Source organism: Myxine glutinosa, chromosome 6, assembly GCF_964187855.1.
Source record: "Myxine glutinosa chromosome 6, kmMyxGlut1.1, whole genome shotgun sequence".
Lineage (NCBI taxonomy): Eukaryota > Metazoa > Chordata > Myxini > Myxiniformes > Myxinidae > Myxine > Myxine glutinosa.
In genome coordinates this window covers 101,952,945-101,966,525 of record NC_136266.1, presented here as the reverse complement: position 1 = coordinate 101,966,525, position 13,581 = coordinate 101,952,945, and the positions used below count along the sequence as shown (strand labels likewise).

Here is a 13,581-nt window from a genome sequence, read left to right as displayed (position 1 = left end):
AAATGGCCGCCACCCGGATTAGAGGAAAATCAGTTAAATAACCAAAAGGGTTGGAATCATGTATGATACCACTTTTCAGGGGTTTTCGAGGTCGAGGAATCCAATTATGATGTTATTTTGATGATTCAAGGTCAAGGTCAACCCTCAAGGTCATCTTAAAGGTCATTCTTGAGTCAAACATGTCGGTTTTTGAGTTTTTTGTCAAGATTTACGCGAGTTCGCCATTTTATGTTTCTGGGTTGGGTAATCGAACTCTGACCTTATTTTTGACAATTAGAGGAAATATTTACATGTCTATTTCCTAATTTTCAGGCATATGCAGTTCATCAGTCTAATTACAAAGGTACGGATTTTGATGTTTTATGAACTGTATGCCATATCCTTGTGTTTAATTTTTGTGCGATCATGATCCGGGTTCATGTATACATGATTGTATACATGTCATAAATATGACATCATAGGTCATGTGACCTGGCGGCCATATTGGATTTTATGAAAACCTTAAAAATGGATCCCTGCCTTCATTTTTCGATCGATTCATTTTGAACTTTGACCACTTATAGTACGCCATGTGATTGGATGCATATCCTAATTATGACGTCATAAGTCAGGTGACATGGCGGGATGGACCGGTATGGTCCCCGGATCATACCGCCCTTGGCGCCCGTCAAAAATCGAAAGAGTATGGCATGGGCAACATCTGCGCCAAATTTGATGCTTTTGGAAGAATTTGAACCAAAATATCCCTAAGGGCCCTGACTACTTTAGGTTATGGGGTTTGGCAGTGTGAACTAGCCGAGGGCGGGCTAGGATAATGTTAGGGATTTCGAGATGACGATAGGTGACATGAGATTTAAGTAGACATTGATACCGGTAGAGGGGACATAGAGAGATTAGGTGGATATTAATGACGAGGGAAGTGCTTAGTGTAAAGGGAAGACGGGGAAAGCACAAGTATTAGAGGGAAGTAGTTAGTTAGATGATGCTGTGTGTGTGAGTATGGGAAGGAACTTGGTGAAATGAGGCAATGAACTTGGTGAAATGAGGCAATGAACTTGGTGAAATGAGGCAATGGTCTGGGATGACCGGAGAAAGTGTATGAGTGGTGTATTGAGGGCAAGTGCAAGTGTGTTGAGTGAATGACTTGCATGGGGTGCAAGTGAAGTACAGGTGTGTGGAATAAATGGTGTGGGAGTAAATGGTGTGTGGAATGAGTGGTGTGGAGTGCATTGTGCGAAAGAGTGGAAGGGGGAAGATGGACCCCTTCACGAATACCGGGGAGGGTAGTTTAAAGTTAGGTTGAGGGAGTAGGTAAATTTATTGGATATTGACATCTGTGGTGCAGGGAGTAGAAAGTTGTTGCTTTGAGGGGTGCATGAGTGAGTGGAATGGCTGGGCATGTGGACTTAATTGGTAGGTATGGTTAAATGGGCACTCCGCCACTGGTAGTCTGTCGGCCAGGTGAGGCCGCAGGTAGGCTTTGGGAGCCAGGTAGTGTTCAGTTGTGTAGAGTTCAGCGGGGCCCGAGGATCCGAGAGAAGGACCCGGGTAGCCCAATGCCAGAGAGGGCATCAGCGGGGCGAGAGCCAGGAGGGCCTTCCCCAGGTTAGGGTAGTTGTGAGGAGCTAGGCAAGCTCGGGTGGCGACTTCAGTGGCGGAGGTACGCAGGTAAGTAGGACCTGCTGGTAGAGCCACACGACCCAGCCCCGAAATTGTGCGAGGGCACAGTAGGAAAGATTGGGGGAGTGAGACCCCAAATTGAAAGAGCACCACAGGATGGTCAATGGGAATTGGTTTTTAGAACCACATAGTTTAAAGATGCCAATTGGCAGGGCAAGACCCCAGGTAGTGTAACTGTGTTAATGTTATTAGAAGGATAGTTAGGATGAAATCTCTTCGCACCATCCACATCCACTCACCAAGGTGACAGGACTCCACACCAGGTTTTTGCAAATGATTTGGAATGTAAGACGCATCATGACATGGGTGAGACATTGTGTGTAATTCCATCCCTTCCTTCTTGGGAGGGATTGGCTGACAAATTTGGTTTAGGGGGAGATATGGGAGACAAGACGGTAGAGACAGAATTTGTAAAGTGTAAATACGGGGAAGGGCAAGGGTAGAGTAGGCTGACATGGGGGGTTACGTACGGCTAGGGACGAGCTTTCTCCGCTCGCTCTCCCGCGCCCCTCATGTTGCATTACCTTGTGATTGTGTGTACCCTTGCGCCCTTGCCTCCGCTAACCTCTGCTTTGTCTTTCCTCCCCACCCATGGACCCATTTTCTTTGTTGAGGGGAGTGTGCAGGTGCCCTGAGCGATGCGGCTGCACGCTTGCGCTGCACCCTGCTACCTGTTGCCTGCACCGGTACACCAAATGGACCACACGTTCTGTGGCCTGGCACCTTTGCTTGGGCAGACAATCGCTGCAAGCGTTATCTTGCTCCTGCGGACCACTGTGTTTTTAAGTGGCCTCGATGCCATGCAGTCGGACCACCTAAGTTGGCCCTGCTGGCCAAAATAAAAACGGACACGGTTTGTGCATTTTTATAAATTCCTTTGGTGTGCCAGGAAAAGAAGATCTCCAAGTTTATTATGGCACACCGAAGACGAAGCAAGAAGATACAATGGCCCAGCAGCCAAGAAAGCACAAGACATCATTGATTAATTTGAAATGTTTTTGTGCCTTTTGATGATTGTGCATTTTGGTGCTTTTTGTGCATTTTTTTTAAATTTTTGTGCATATGGGTGTATGGTGTATTGGTGCAGTGCATTGCATTTGTGTTTCTCCTCTCCAAATTTCTCTTTTTCCCCACAAAAGAACAGGTCCTGGGTTGTAGTATTGTAAATAATTAGTAGTCTTGTAAATAACATGCTCCCCACCGGCTTTATGTATAGCTTGCGAATTCTTTCCATAATTCGGTTAATTGTGGGCGCGAGTCTGTTAGTTAGTACACAATGCAGAAGGTGGGACATATCTAGTGTTTAAAACTGTCGCACTCAGGGTGTTAGGTTAAATGTAGAGGGAAACTATACCTAAGTGTCACACTAATTAAAAAGTAGTCCTGACCCTTGCATCAGAACCGGTCAGGCTCACTGGAGTGTAGGTCCGGCTCGGGGACGAGCCTGGCGAAGGAGGGGTGCAGTGTTGCGGTTCTGAGAATGTACATATTGATTAATAACGGTTTTGCGTTTTTGTAGGTTTTGCGGTTTTGCCCCCGTAGTTAGTCCACATGCAACACGTAGGCCACCTTAGAACATTAGTTATGTCATAGTATATGTGTAGAATAAGGCCATTCCCATTAGTGATACCTGCGTTGTGTAAAATAAATAAGAGTAGGTCCCATTCATTTTGCGGCCCACCCTCCAAATCTACCTCGTTGGGCAGCATCCAGTCTGCGCCCCATTGTTGCTATTGCCCTCGCATTAGGATGCTCAAACCAGTCAAATGCCACGAGGTAGGCCTGAAAAGGGGGAGGCGCGCGAGGTCGGGGTAGGTGGCCACGTAAAGCAGACGTCAAGGGCGAGCCGGTAAGAGCCAACGACCAATCAGAGCTCGGGTGGAATGGCGTGAGGGGTGTGGTCAGAGCACGGCTGGCAGATTCGAGAGGGTTCACTGGGCGGCGCTATATAAACGCGCACCCAAAGCCCTTCCACAGGACTGAAGCCAAGCATTGGTATTGTGAGGACTGGCCAGAAGGAATATATCAGGACTGTCCAGGACTGGCACGATTCGCACATTACAAAGGACTATTGGGAGAGGCGCTTTTGTCTAAAGGACTCGTGGAGGATTGCCTGTGTAAAGAACTCGCTGGGGAACTTTTGACGGTGAAAGGTCCCGTTGAGAAGGACTATTGGAGGCGGCGCATTGCAGAGGACTTGTGGGAGAGGCGCTTCGGCATTGAGGGAGTGCAAATAGCGCCGGTACTTCTATTACGTACGCGGCTAAGCCGCGAAGTGGCCGCCTGGCCCAGCTTACCGTTTCCCCCCCCCCCCCCCCCCCCCCCCCCCCCCCGTAATTGTCTGGTCCGCGTCAACGACACGCGAGGAACGCCGCCGTTTGCTCAACCCTCTCCGTCCTACCATCTTCTCCGCGGGGCGAGTCGGGGACCGGAGCGAGCTGTGGACGCCATTCCTTGGACCATCGCCCTGACCATCTACATCCCCGTGTGAGTGTCTGATAGTGTGACTGAGTGTGAAATGGGCCCGTGTCCAGGGATAAGTAAGACTGTACTAAGGCTGCACTGTGTGTTCTTCTTCTTTACTGTACATAGTGTTAATAAACCAATCTGTTCTTCCTTTCTTCTTAATCCGACCGTATTAGTGATTTCTTCCATTGGGTAAGCGTGGCACGATTCGGCACCGCTCAAATCGGGTTAGTTCCTGTTAACAGCTCGGATCACGGCTCGCTATCGCTCGGCGCCTTTCCACCTAAAACCGTGGTTCGGGCGGGGTTATTTCCTTGCTTCCTGGGAGGCACTGGTAATTAGGTAATAGGAATAATTCGGCCTACCACCCTCTCCAGCGCTGACCGGAAGGAACGTAATAGCTCCGGATCATGTCGGCTAGTAAAAGACAAGGGGATTAATCCCCCCTTTGGTAAGGGGAAGGCCGACGTTGAGATCCGCAATATATATATATATATATATATATATATATATATATATATTATATTATATATATATATATATATATATATATATATTAGCTTGCCTCGGCTCGCTACGCTCGCTCACCATGCGTCGTTATAGAGGAAGGGCTTGTTTTAGCTGAGGAGAATGACTGTACCTGCGTTACTGTGTTGTCATGATTTACACCAATCATAATACAAACAATTATTTTGCACAAATTTATTTGCAGTGTTTGTGATATTACATTTTTATAAGCAATTTCGGTTGAAGATTAGGTTGAAAAATAAAAACAATTAAAAAAAGAACCCCTCAGCACATACATAAGGGAGGGAGGGGTAGGTGCAGACTGGAAGTTTGGGACGATTACACCTCACCATCACAAAATTCAAAATACCTCACCACCACATAATTCAACAAAACTATATACAACAAAACTGATGATTTTAGGTGATCTTGACCTGTTGACGTCAAAACCAAGGTTTCAGTGATCCAATATGCAAAGCCTGCTCAAATTTCAAGTCAATCGGATGAAAATTGACGATTTTATGCAACCTTGACCTTTGACCATTTGATCTTAAAAACAAACAAAAAAAACAACAATTAACTTCTAGCTTTTGATTGGTGAACCAACTCAGTGACCCAAAATGCAAATTCTTAAAATTTCAAGGTCAATTGCATGAAAATTTCCGATTTCGTGCGAGGCTGACCTTTGATCAAATTATTAATTTGGCTTCTCCATATTCTCATAATAAAGCTTTGTTGAAAATTTTATGACAAAAGCTCAAATAGTAAAAAGGTTACAGGCCAGACAGACACACACAGACACAGAAGTGATTTCAAAACCACATTTCCCGCTGCGTGAGGGACGGGCTAATTATACAAAACTGATGCATAACCTTTTCAGAACAATGCAGCAAAAATTTGCTCCCGATGATTAAAACAGGTACGTGTTCTATATTCATGTTACAAAATATTTACAAAAGAATATAACCCAAGGATGGCACGCAACCTAATGGGCAAAACAGTACACCTTGCAACATGATTATGATCTGGCCTACACGCAGTTAGCGACTGCTCTCATTACAGGGTACATTTTATGTCTTCAGTGTCCACCTATTTCTATCTACTGGAGAACTGGAAACACCCCAAATTAAGGGAGCTTTGAAGAGGCGTCAACAAATATTCAATCATCTGGCAATGGACAAATAAATCCAGAAAAAGGAACATCCAAGATACCTTCAGACGCTACAGAAGCCTGGATTGGATAAAGTGGATCAATTTCAGCGTTGGGGAAGGGAACGCAGGGAGTGGTTATTTCAAAGCAGACAATTCTCCCTCGCAATTACTTGAACAAAGTGCTATATTCTTTATAAAGCATTATTCCAGGAACTTATTTACCTGGTTTGCAAAGTAAACTTTCTGTTTACCATAAAGCTTCTCCTTTATGCTTCCATCTTCTGCCAACTGCTCCAAGGCTTTTATCACAGCCTGTAAACAAAGAAGGTTAAAGTGAAATGGGAGCTATATTTTCATTACTCCTATACATCATCAAGTGAAGCATTGTCCAATATATTTTTTAAGTTCAGCAGATAGATGTAAAAAAAAGAATCCATCTTTCTTGGCCACTACGAGTTCAGTCACATACTACAAGTTCAGTCACGTCTATGATGAGAATACGTTTTCTGTGATTAAAAAAGAAATTGCTGCCTTTTACAACTTGAAAAGAGAACGAGGTTAGTAGATCTTCATCACAGACAGACAACATTTCCTTCGCTATATTCACTGATGGACAGCACACACATCGATGCTTCGCCATAAATGTGAAACACCAGGGATTCTGTTTAAGAAATGAGATTATGTTTCTACAAAACATAATCACATATTAGTAGGCATAGGCAATCATATAAACCCTATAAAAAGCAAGCCATATAAAGATGCATCATTTTAAACCTACCAGCTCGGATTCGTCACGAAAGACAGATAGCTCCCTCGCGCTCAGGCCAACCCTCTTATAGCACATTGCTTATCTCACCGCCAGAGAGGAAACTGCAACGGGTCTTAACCTTTATTCTTCATTACAGTGCCGTTCTAGTTATCCTAGTATTGTACAATAATAAACTGTGATCAAAGAGAGAAGAACATACTACACTCATATCAATCAATATTACACACAATTAAAACACAAAAAACAGGAATATCAATCAGATACATGTTGCATTTGGCTGGCTTGCTGCCTCGCCTCAATCAGTTTATCTATTCGAGTTGTTGTTGTTGTTGTTGACAATGCAACTCACGTCTTCATCAGCTTCCAGGTGGTTCCTGGCCTTCGTCTTCATCGCTACCAGGGCTGAGAACCCAATCTCAGAGATACGTGGTGACTAAAGGAACAACCACTTTAAAGGCACGCTGAGTGAGAAGTGGGACAAACCCGTCAGTTTCGTCAAAAAAAAAAAAAATCCCTCGCACTCTTTCAAATTCGTTTTTCAGACCGGAAGAATTTTGAAGATCAATCAGCCCTTCTTGCACTGGGTCATCATCATTTTATCTCAGTCAGACCAGTGATGAACGGTCTCAATAATATCCATAATAGGTCTCTTTCTGTAGGAAGTGTCCGTTGCAAAGTAGCCAGTGAAGTGATCTTTCAAAGTTTTCAAATGCGCAGTGACGTCTTCAGTGATCTCAGGAAACAATCCAGGTTCTGGGTTAAAAACTTGCACTATTTTGGAACTGGTATACAGTATGTACCCCCAGCCATGCGATTTATCACCCCCAATGAGTGAAATTTACTGCTGGAGTAAGAACAACAAGGAGTAAGAACTGCTGCTATAAGCAATACAGCCAGCCCTATGGATTGACAAAAATATGACTCAACATAGCAAAGTAGGATGGAGTATTGACACGTAGGATAGAGAAGAAAATATCTGCAAATTGCAATGCATTTCAATAACATTGCATCAAGATAGCCACACCACACAAGTTAATTCGTTAAATTAAAACCTGTTTCGCAAAACTACAATATAATTTTATGGGTCGGGGTTCGAGCATGGATGAGGTGAACAGGAAGGTCACCAGACCAGCCACTCTCCCTTTAACCCTGAGTCCGCTGGCAACGGATAACTCCGCTGCCTGACGGGTTGTTAAACAACTGTGGACGCCGGTTGAGCTAATTAAACTTAACAGGGTCCTCACGCCCTCAGTCGTATTACCTTATTTTATTAATAATTTCAACTAGGGAATGCTCCCTCAATGCGCACCTGAGTACTTATTACGGCCGAGAGGAACCGTGAGTTCAGTGTTGGCTAATCACTGAGCCAATCGGTTCGGGTAGGGCAAAAACTTCCCGTCTATCAATTATTAAACACTCTATGCCAGGCTACTGTAAGAAATGGAAACTGAGGCAGATTTGAAAGACTAGCAACGGTACCCGCCCTACGGGTGGGGCTTCAATTGGGAGGCCCAAATGAAAAGGCTAAATATCAGAAATTGAAGGCTTTTTTTATTTTAAACGATTTATATAAACATCCGTTAAATCTCGATCGTTTGTGCGGCACCCGGCAAAATAACGTCATGCGGGAGCAAGTATCCGCAGGATGTGGCAGTGTGGGAGACAACGTTTCTGATCCTCCTTCATACCGAAGTAGCCCACCACTTCTCCAAGCATTCCGCTCTTCAGATCCGCCACGAGAGATTTAAGCTTGACACTGAAGACGCGTGCAGTTAGTACTCCCGATGTCGTATGCACTCCCGATACGTGTTTCTTTCATTGAAAAAACTACCAAATCAACAGGTAAACGGCTTTTGAGCCGATAGGTGTTTCGGCCTTGGCAAAATCGATGGAGACAGCGATCTGTTAGCGTAAACACCGCCCAAATAGCTATGTGGAATTCTCTTATGTAGCGATTCAACGTCGTTTGAACTTTGGCCGAGGTCATTATCTACTTTTAATGATGTTTATATACGAATGATGTTTATATTGGCTTTGGGGCGTCCTTTCCGCATATCTCGTGGGATTGTGAGTTGGAGAGACGGCCGTGATGGCGGGGAGGGGGTTGGAATTCTCTCAAGCAGGGATTAAAACCGTGTCCTTATAAAAGGTCTTTGTCCGAGGTCACCGAGTCCGAACGGTGCAGCCGTGCAGCGATCGGTGCAAACGTGGACTGCCACATCCTGCTGATACTTGCTCCCACATGACGTTGCTTTCCCGGGTGCCGCACAAACGGCTGCACCGATCGAGATTCAACGGATGTTTATATAAATCGTTTAAAAGAAAAAAAGCGTTCAATTTCTGATATTTAGCCTTTTCATTTGGGCCTCCCAATTGAAGTCCCACCCATAGGGCGGGTACCGTTGCTAGTCGTCACAATGAAAACATCGTCAAAATGAACATTATGCGAATGCGAATGTTATGCGGGAGTCCAAACCTGAGAATGCTGGAGACCAAAGCTGAAATTGGAAAAACTAAATAGCCTAATATATATATATATATATATATATATATATATGTGTGTTATGTATATTTATATTTTACTCCTGGAGACCCCAGGATTACCCACCCAAAATATCGTTGCGATCGGTTCAGCTGTTTTTGCGGTACCTTCGAACAGACAGACAGACAGACATTTGGTGAATTATAGTAAGATGTTCAACAAGCAACCAACAGCAATATTTATTTCACAAGCAGACAATCATCAAAGCACGTATTTACAAGCAAGAAAGCAAAGTGAGAATGCACAGAAGAGCAGACTTACCTCTTGCATGCATATTTTTCACATTAAACAGAATTACTTACACAACAGACATGGTGCCATCATGCAGTCCAGGAATAATGAGATGAAAATAAATGAGGAGAAAAAAAGCAGAGCGGAGTATGGTGGCGACTCACACACTCACTTGTTCTTGTTACGGTAGTGTCGCGTCACCCAATACAACACAACACACTTCTTTACCAATGCCCTGCCCTTCAAACCTAAGAGAGCTGCATAAAACAACCAATAAAAGTTACTCAGATCGAGATTGAGACAGCAAAGGAGTTACCTTGTGTCGCTTTATACAGCTTTCTTTGGATGGAAGGGTAAGGCGTTATTAATTATATAGCCCTAGCCATAGCTGGGGATAATTGATTAAGTGAGAGCTGATTGGTTGTTCCTTCCAATTATGGATGAGAGAAGTGCTTGAGCGTTGATATATATTTCCAATATCTATCAATATTGTTGTAATTAATGTTAAGTGCATAATTAGCCACAGACATTATAGTCGACGATGTACAAGCACCAACGTGTGGTTACCGTTTTTCCAAAGGCATGCTCTCGCTGCAGGTTGGCGGTAATATCCTGAGCACTGTAAGGCCGGTTCTGCACATTCAGGTAATTCAGGACCACAGTTGAAGCTGCACAAATAAAATCAGTTTGCCAGGAAGGCAATTAGTCAAGCAATAAAATAGGACATCAATCAGTCAATCACCAGGTGAATGCGCACATGCACTTAGGTGCTGGTTTTTAACCTGGCAAGTTTTCATTTTAAACCGACAACTGACAAAAAAAAAACATTTTAAAAGAAATTTCTATTTTTTCGATTTAAAAAATAAAAAATAAATAATAATAAGAAAAGGTTCCAATGTAGAAATGACAAAGCCCCTTCAAATTGTAGTCACCAATAATTATCCACAACTTTCCTTTTACCAATCATCCGTCTCAGACACCCCCTTCCATTACCTCTGCCACCTAAGGTGGACGGAGGTTATGTTTTCACTCCTGTCTGTCTGTGAACAGGATATCTCAAAATGTTGGGGACGGGTTCGGACTAAATTTGGTGGATAGGTTGGGTGATTGACAAGGAAGAATTGCTTCAATTTTGGTGAAGATCCAAACCTGGATCCAGATATGCGATGTTTTTACTTCTGCAAGTGATTCTTCAACATTGAGAGATGGGGCCAAAAACGACATATAGCATACAACACCACCACATGCATTTTAAAGGCCATTTTCCCTGCTAGAGCGGGGGTTAGCCTTGCGGTCCCCATGACAATCTTCTCCATTTTGCCCTATTTTCTGCATCTCTCCTTGTTAACCCCCTTGCCCGCATTTCTTCTTCCACCATCTTTAGCCAAGTCTTTCTCGGTCTTCCCCGTCTTCTACTTCCTTCTACATTCATTTCCATCACTCTTCTCAACCAGTCACTTTCATCCTTCCTCAACACATGACCAAACCATCTCAACCTGTTCCTCTTCACAGCATCAATCACAGGCTCTATTCCCATCATCTTTCGCAATTCATCATTTGTCTTCCTCTCTCTCAACGATACTCCGCACATCCGTCGAACCATTCGCATTTCCACCCTTTCCAACCTTCGTTGCTGCTCTACATTCATTACCCATGTCTCGCTCCCATAAATCATAACACTTCTCACACATGCAGCATACACCTTTCCCTTCAGCTTCAACGACACTCCCCTCATCATCAGCACGCCACTCAATTCCCGAAACTTCTTCCATGCACATCTCACTCGAGCAACCGTTGCCGAGTCTGATCCACCTTCTCCATTCAGCATGTCTCCGAGGTAGCAAAATGTTTTCACACCTTCCAGCTTCATGCCGTCTCCAAGATCCAACTCAACATTTCCTCCATCTGTACCTCCCTCTGTGCACACCTTACATTTGAATGTAGCTGCCACACTGGTTAATGACCCTCTTAGACCACTACATTTTTGATGAACCCACTCAGCGCACATTGTACACTGAATGGAGTTCACTCCGACACCCTTCCAACACACAGCACAGGGCCACTTCCCAGTTCTTTCCACCTCACCACATGCTTTACCACTTGCCATCACCTTCGTCTTTCCGATATTCACCTTCAGACCTTTTGTCTCCATACATTCCTTCCACGTGTTCATCTTTTCCTTCAGTCCATCCATACTTTCCGCAATCAACACCAGATCATCTGCATACAACAACTCCCACGGTAAACCCTCCTTTACGTTCTGAGCCAGGACCTCCATCACAGCTACAAATAGTAGTGGACTTAGTACCGACCCCTGATGCACTCCCACCTTCACCTCAAACTCACCACTGTTCCCATCCTTTGTCCTTACAGCTGTGCGTGCTCTTTTGTACATTGCCATCACTACTCTGATCAACCATTCCTCCACTCCTAACTTCCTCAATGCCCATGTCAATACTTTGCGTGGAACCCGATCGAATGCTTTCTCCAGATCAACAAACCCAAGAAACAACTTCTTCCTCTTCTCCATGTACTTCTCCTGCAACTGCCTCACAATGAAAAGCGCGTCTGTCGTTCCTCTTCCTGGCATGAATCCAAACTGCATTTCGTCGATCTTCACTTTCTTCCTTATCCTCCTCTCCAACACCCTTTCCAATACCTTCATTCCATGCTCCAATAACTTTATCGCTCGGTACGAGCCACACTCCAGAGGATCACCTTTCTAGTGGGGGGGCCAATGTTTTCCCGTTGAATTCAAATGTTAATTTGTGGACACTGGTTGGGTTGTCTTTAGGGATGATAGAAGTTGTAGAAAAAATATGTCTCCATTTTTTTCAAGTTCTTTATAGCGGCCATTTTGGATTATCAAAATGGCGTTTGTTGAAAACCGAAATTGTCATTATCTTGGCTTCTAAATGACCTAGAGTGTTAATTTTGGTGTCCAAATGTACATATTTGCGGATACTTAATCCAATAAACACACATTTATACACCTACATATGATCAAAAGGGTTCTTATGGCAGCCATCTTGGATTTTCACACACTTATGCCAACACATATATATATTTTTTTCCATCATTTTCACTTCTAAATCACATAAAGGCTGGACTTTAGTGTTCAAATGTACACTTATAATGTCTTTGTGCAATATTTTTAGTTGGCAGTGTTCATTGTTACATTGAAGGATCTCCATCCTCCTCATCATCAGTGTTATCGATTCCCATGGGGCGCTCCTGACCCGTGTTACCACACACCTCTTCATCTGCCCCACACATACACATCTCAGAACAGTTGAGATGCTGAGACCTGCATGAGCAGTGAGACATGCATTGGGTCTTCTTGCAGTTACATTTGATTAGATGTGTGATGGCAGCTGGGGCTGGAGGGTCCTTGGTTGTGATGGGCACCAGCTGATCTCCTTCTGCTCTCCATCCATGTTCTGTTGGTTGTGGAAGCTGGGGGTCCGGTACATCAGCCTGATGCCACACCATGGCCTGGAAATGTGCACGAGCAATGGCTTCATGTAAAGCTCCCCGTGTTGGTGGCAGCTTCTGTGCCTCTAGCTGTTTCTTGGTAAACAGTCTCCACCTCAGCTTGCCCACATCCACAACTGTAGTACGAGGCTCATACAGCTGGCATACAAATGCCTCAATGTCACTTTCTGTGTCAGCTCTCAGCTCCTCAGAGGCCCCAAGGTCATGAAACGCAGATACCACCTCAACAGAGCACCTATTGAGGGCTTGCCAACATGTGAGCTTTCCCTTGCCGGCAAACCGACCAGTCTGGTCTGCTCCCGTGAATGCATGGAATCCTGGTAGGGCTGCAGCCTTCCTGACACCAAGTTCATGTACTATTGGTTCCAGTGAGATTTGCCTCTTCTTGTTCCCCACACCCGTGATGAAGTATGTGTCTTTGCATAGTTCATGGTACCGGTGGAGTGCTAGGATGAATACATCAGTATCAGGTGACTGAATGTACAGCTGTGTTGCACCTCTTCGGACGGCATCTAGACTGTGAAGAAAGATCCTCGTATCAGCCTCCTCCTGGGAGCTACGGAGATGCTGTACATCCATGCAGTTGGAGAAGACATCCTGCCTTGAAGTGACGATGAAGACCTTGGTAGTCCCCTCAAAGTGACACAGAGCTTTCTTTGCCAGATAGACAGTTAGCTCATCTTTGGTGTTGGTGTGCGACAGGAACTGTTTTGCTGTCAGTTTCCCAATCGGGGTGCTG

At 44.5% G+C, this 13,581-nt stretch overlaps 1 protein-coding gene across 3 annotated transcripts in view; it reads right to left on the bottom strand.

The window, feature by feature from the left end:
* Nucleotides 1–13,581, bottom strand: part of PSMC3IP (PSMC3 interacting protein) — a 51,377-nt gene that overhangs the window by 22,926 nt on the left and 14,870 nt on the right. For all 3 annotated transcript variants that reach the window (XM_068120659.2, XM_078780226.1, XM_068120661.2), the window contains exons 3-4: nucleotides 9,915–10,015; nucleotides 6,028–6,117 (exon numbers count right to left, since the gene is read on the bottom strand). In XM_068120659.2, coding sequence (XP_067976760.1) covers nucleotides 6,028–6,117; nucleotides 9,915–10,015 — 191 coding nt within the window. The remainder of the gene's footprint in view (nucleotides 1–6,027; nucleotides 6,118–9,914; nucleotides 10,016–13,581) is intronic.